This window comes from Camellia sinensis, chromosome 12, assembly GCF_055761805.1.
Source record: "Camellia sinensis isolate YWXY chromosome 12, ASM5576180v1, whole genome shotgun sequence".
Classification (NCBI taxonomy): Eukaryota; Viridiplantae; Streptophyta; class Magnoliopsida; order Ericales; family Theaceae; genus Camellia; species Camellia sinensis.
In genome coordinates, this window is record NC_138972.1 from 134,294,547 (window position 1) to 134,300,546 (window position 6,000).

The 6,000-nt window shown below is 38.6% G+C and overlaps 1 protein-coding gene across 1 annotated transcript; it reads right to left on the reverse strand.

Annotated features, from left to right (window-relative positions):
* Positions 1 to 4,213: 4,213 nt before the first annotated feature.
* Positions 4,214 to 5,446, reverse strand: LOC145803886 (uncharacterized). The gene is made up of 2 exons (XM_082897272.1): positions 5,223 to 5,446; positions 4,214 to 4,781 (listed from the first exon to the last, which is right to left on the reverse strand). Exons 1-2 carry the CDS (start codon positions 5,444 to 5,446, stop codon positions 4,214 to 4,216), a joined length of 792 nt encoding a protein of 263 aa, XP_082753398.1.
* Between the last annotated feature and the right edge of the window lie 554 nt (positions 5,447 to 6,000).

A 6,000-nucleotide genomic window follows, 5' to 3' on the forward strand; every position in this document is an offset into this window, starting at 1 on the left:
AAAAGAGCAAGGAAAAGTGACACTTGGCGCTTACCATCTCTTTCCCTGAAAACTGTTCGGCTTAGGGGATAAATGTGGAGGTCATCGTTTGGTTGAAACTCCCAGTTGCCCGAGACGATGAAGTAATCATCTCCAGCACCCTTGTTTGAGTCTGGGAGGTCGGCAATGAGCTTGTACTCAGTGGACCTCGGCTTGAGGTAATAGATGTGGCCTTTTTTCGACTTCAGGCGACACATGGTGTAGCAGTACTAGATATCGGCAAGGGTAACCCTAGCATTTTCTTTCTTGGCTAGGGCGATTATACTATTGATAACTCGGTAAGAGTTGATGGCAAGTTGCATTGGGTTCAACTTGTAGTAGTGGAGGACTTCTCGGAAAAAGGTGTCAAGTGGAAACCTAAGTCCACACTCGATAAAGGCTACTACTGGAAAAGGCATGAGGTCCACGTCGGGCATAATGGAGTCCTCCTCCCCTGCCAACCTGAGGTGGACGTCGGCAGGGATGGAAAACTCCCACCTAAAGTACTCTAACTTAGTTGGGGTGTCTACCCTATGCTTCCACATACTCATGACGTCGGCTTAATTGGAGAAGTTGGATTTCAGAAGGAAGTGTTTTGGAAGGGTTTGAGGGACCTCGACTAAAACCTAAAAATGTACTATGGTAAGAGTTTGTATGGATCTAAAGGGAATTCGTGTCAGTTTTTCCTAAGGTTCGTATGTTCTATAGACAAATCCCAAACCTAAGTCTAGACAAGTGAAGATTGAAGGCAAGAATCTGGAAAAAAACACAGCAAACAGAAACAGGAACGTGATTCAAAATCAAGAACAGTGATGAAATCGTCAAGAACACAGTGACAAAGTTTGTGCAGGTGTGTCAGGCCAAGAACAGTGGCAAAGATCAATAGATATGTAAGCAGTGTGTGAATAATCAAGAGTGGAATGGGCCAAAAATAAAATCACGATGTAAATATACCCAAATGCATGATTGCGTTCACATACACAGATTTGTAATAAAAAAATATGAACGAAGCCACAGTAACAAAGCACGAATGTAACAGAATTCAAAGAGAACCAAGAATTGGGAACCAAGAGGAAACAGTAGCTTACCAGAGGAGTGAAGCCGGTGTTGAAGATGCCGGAGTCAGGAGGCAGTTACAATCGGAAGAGGACAGCGAAAGCTTCACCGGAGGAGAGGAATAAAAGTAGTTACAGAGCTTGAACATCTGGAACAATAGCGGATTTGGAGAGAGAAGTTAGAGAAAGAAAGAGTTGGGAGCTTAAGAACGAGGATGCAAAAAGTGAAGCGACGGAGAGAGAGAAGGGATTTTTGATCGAAACGCGAAGAATGGTGGCAAAATACCATCAATGTGCCTAGGATGACGTGCCTATCAGACGGCGTATGCATGAGTGATGCGACTTGATAGCGCGTGTCGGGAACGGCTCAGTAGGGGAAAGACAAGTGGCAAAAACGGTTGGAATATTGTGCGTGACAGCTCACACGCGTGATAGAACTCTTGAAGTTCTTGGTTTAAAGAAGCAAAGACTTCGGCTGAGAGGATGATCTCGGCTGAGAAACTTAAACAAACCCTAGTTAATGGTTCTGAGGCATTGATGGAAGCAGACTATAGGTCTTGGTCATACTGAGCCGATGAGTTATTACTTCGGCAATAAATAAAGAAGCGAGTTTAGCCGACGTGCTAGAAGGAAGTATTGATATAGGTTCCATCACCTCAGGATGCCGAGGTAATAGAACCTATGAGGCAGTTGTGGGGACATAAATTTTGAATGATAACACGTGGCCGAGGTGTGACCGAAGTGACAGCCTAGGTGCCACGTGTCTTGGTCATGACACCGAGATAATCTCGGCTAGGCCGAGGTTATCTGCGAAGAAATCAGAATTCGGGATAAGCGGATAAGGGACAAGAGTCCTAGAAAGGGAGAGGACTTCAGCTTGGTTAAAGATAAGACTCTAAGAGAGTTTATCCTAATTCTACTGGGAGTCCAAGATTAGCAGTAATCCTAAGTCCATTGGAGCTAGGCTTCTGTTGGGACTAGGATTGTATTGGCTATAAAAGAAAGGCACCCCTATGGGTCTAAGGTACGCAATTTATATTCTGAATAGTGAGTTAAGCATTTTTGCTATCTTTGAGAGATAACTGACTTGATCGTCGGAGTGCCCCTAGGTAGACGAACCACCGCCGTAATCTCTTCTTTCTGTTGCAAGTCGTTCGGGCTTAATCTATTCTGCCAGTGTTCTCTAACTGAGTACTAGTTTGGCAGTGTGGTTGGAAATTGACACACACAAACTCCTTATAACTTCCTACAATCAGGGAAGTTGTAAGGTCCCATGAAACCACCATATGGGATATTGAACAGACGTCAGTTACCCATTAACCATAAAACTAATTAAATATATATAATAAATATATACAATATAAATAAATAAATAAATAAAATAAACATGTGGCATATGGGTCACTTTATGGATATTCTTACATTCTCCCACTTGGCACATATAACACACGTTGTCGACTGTTGGGTAACTAACAAACTAATTATGACCATTAAATAAAAATACCCAAACCTTAGAGTTATAATACACGAATCATGGCGGTTATACTTTATGTATTTTTTTTCATGTATTACATTGTATCACACTCTCAACTTTATGTGGTGTCATTCCTTATGAATAACTTCTAATATGTTATTCTGGGTCCAATGATCCCTATGGATCAATAGTTCCAATGGACTACATAGCATCACAAATATTTTAGGTGCACAAAATGATGCTTTTCACTAATAATAATCAAAATGTCATGACAAAACAAAATAAAACAACAACTAGAAAAATTATTGAGCTAACCAATCAGTCCCATGCCCTCAACGTGTTTTGAAAACACCTTTACAGAAAGACCTTTGGTCATGGGATCTGCAACCATCATATCAGTACTAATATGCTCAATGCTGACTTCTTGCTTCTTAACACGGTCTTGAATAGCAAGATACTTTATGTCAATATGCTTGTTTCGGCTACCACTTTTGTTGTTGTTAGAGAAGAAAATCGCAGCCGAATTATCACAGTAAACCTTTAATGGCCTAGAAATTGAATCCATAATTCGAAACCCTGTGATAAAATTCCTTAACCAAATAGCCTGTGAGGTTGCTTCAAAGCATGCTATAAACTCTGCTTCCATTGTTGACGATGCAATTATCGTCTCTTTGATGCTCATCCATGAAATAGCACCGCCTGCTAGCAGATAGACATATCCTAAAATGGATTTTCTGGAATCTTGACAACCTGCAAAATCTGAGTTTGAATATCCAACCACCTCAAGACAGTCAATATGCTTGTAAGTAAGCATGTAGTCCTTGGTTCCCTTTAAGTACCTCATGATTTTCTTTGCAGCCTTCCAATGTTCCATTCTTGGATTACATTGGTATCTTCCAAGCATCTCAACTACAAATGCAATGTCAGGTTGTGTGCAAACCAGAGCATGCATTAAACTGCCTATGACAGACGCATAGAGAATGCTAACCATTTGTTCATTTTCCAAATCATTTTTCGAACATTGATTTAAACTGATTTTGTCACTCTTTAAAATGGGCGCTGCATTAGGAGTGCAATTACTTATCTTGAATTTCTCCAAAACTCTTTCAATGTAGGCTTTATGAGACATTCCTAATGTCCCTTTGGACCTATCTCTGTGAATCTCTATGCCAATGACATAAGAAGCTTCACCCATATCATTCATTTCAAAATTTTGGGAAAGAAATTATTTAGTATCATGCAACAATCCCAAATCATTATATGCAAGTAAAATGTCATCCACATATAGAACTAGAAAAATGTATTTACTCTCACTAACCTTAAGGTATATACAGTTTTCCACAACATTTTCCGTAAAACCATATGAAGTAATAACATTGTGGAACTTTAAATACCACTGTCGGGAAGCTTGTTTTAGTCCATATATGGATTTCTTGAGCTTGCAAACTAAGTGACTATCTTGATAAAAACCTTCAAATTGGTTCATGTATACTTTTTCCTCAAGATCCCCATTTAAAAATGTCGTTTTCACATCCATTTGATGTAGCTCTAAATCAAAATGAGCTACTAATGCCATGATAATTTAAAATGAATCCTTCTTAGAAACTGGAGAGAATGTATTATGATAATCGATGCATTCTCTTTTAGTAAAACCCTTGGCAACAAGTCAAGCCTTATATCGTTCGACATTACCATTTGAGTCTTTCTTGGTCTTATAGACCCATTTACAGCCAACAACTTTAACTCCTTTAGGCAACTCGACAATTTCCCAAACTTGATTTTTAGCCATAGATTCCAACTCTTCCTTCATGGCATCATACCATAATTTAGAATCATCCCTATTCATGGCATTGGAAAACAAAATAGGATCATCTTTAGGTCTGATGTCAAAATCAGACTCCATTGAGTATACAAAATAATCACTAGAAATTGCTGACTTTCTAGTTCGTGAGGATTTCCTTAATTCTGTAGTCTCAATTGGGACTTGAGCTACAGGCTCTATGTTGACTTGTTCCTCTTGTAGTGAAAGTTCTTGAATTTGTTGATTTTCAAGAATATCAGGTTGATTATCTTGAAAGGCAACCAATTCACATAAATTCATGGGTGTTGTATCCGGAGCCCGTGATTCCTTCCACTCTATCTTTCGAGGGTAACTCCCATTAGGGTCAACTTTCTCAATAAACTTAGCATTTCTGGCTTCAACAATTCTAAGTGAATTTGAAGGATAATAAAATCTGTAACCTTTGGAGTTTTTCGCATAGCTTATGAAAAAACCACTAACTATTCTGGGATCCAATTTCTTTAAATGTGGGTTATACACCCTCACTTCAATTGGACAACCCTAAACGTGTAAGTGTCTTAAACTTGGCTGCCATCATTTCCAGAATTCAAACGGTGTTTTGGGAACAACCTTGGATGGAACCCTGTTTAAGATATACACAATAGTTTTCAAAGCTTCACTCCATAAATTTATAGACACATTAGAATAACTAAGCATGTTCCTTACCATGTCCATAAGTGTTCGGTTCCTTCTTTCAGTAACACCATTTTGTTATGGTGTGCCAGGCATTGAATATTGTGCAATAATGCTTTCTTCCTTAAGGAACTTAGCAAATGGACCTTGTAATTGTCCCAATTCTGTGTGCCTCCCATAATATTCTCCATCCTTGTCTTACCTCACAATTTTAATTTTCTTTTCTGTTTGTTTCTCTACCTCTGCTTTATAAACTTTAAAGGCATCAAGTGCTTTAGCCTTATCAAACAAGAGGTAGAGATACATGTATCGTGTGAAGTCATCAACAAATGAGATAAAATATCTCTGACCATTCAGACAAGGTGGAGTAAATGGTCCACAAATATCAGTGTGTATTTCCAAGAATTTTCTCACTCCTTTTGGCATATTTACTGGTCTTATTGGTTTGCTTTCGCTTTATGCAGTCCACACAAGTACCGAAGTTGGTAAAATTAAGAGTCAGAAGGACTTCATCATTAACCAACCTCTTTATTCTCTCAATGGGGATATGTCCCAATCTCTTATGCTAAAGAATAGAGAAGGACTCATCAACAATATTACGCTTAATGCCAATATCACCATGCAAGGTTAAAAGATTTTGTTCAAAAACAGGATCCAAATTTAATTTGTACAAATCATTAATTAAAGTACAAAATCCTACAGAAACAAAGTCTTTAAACAAACTAAAATTTGCACCAACAAACTGAAATTCAAATCCAAATGGTATTAGACTAGAAATAGAAATTAAGTTTTTTTGAAAAAGATGGAATGTAAAATGCGTTTTCAAGATCCAAAACAAAACCATTTTTTAAAACAAGGCTGAAAGTTCCAACAGTTTCGACGTGCAAACGCGTCCTATTGCCCGAATAGATGCCTTATTCACTTCCCGTTGGTTTTCTTAGGATGAGGACGCCCTGCATGGTATTAGCAATGTGAATTGT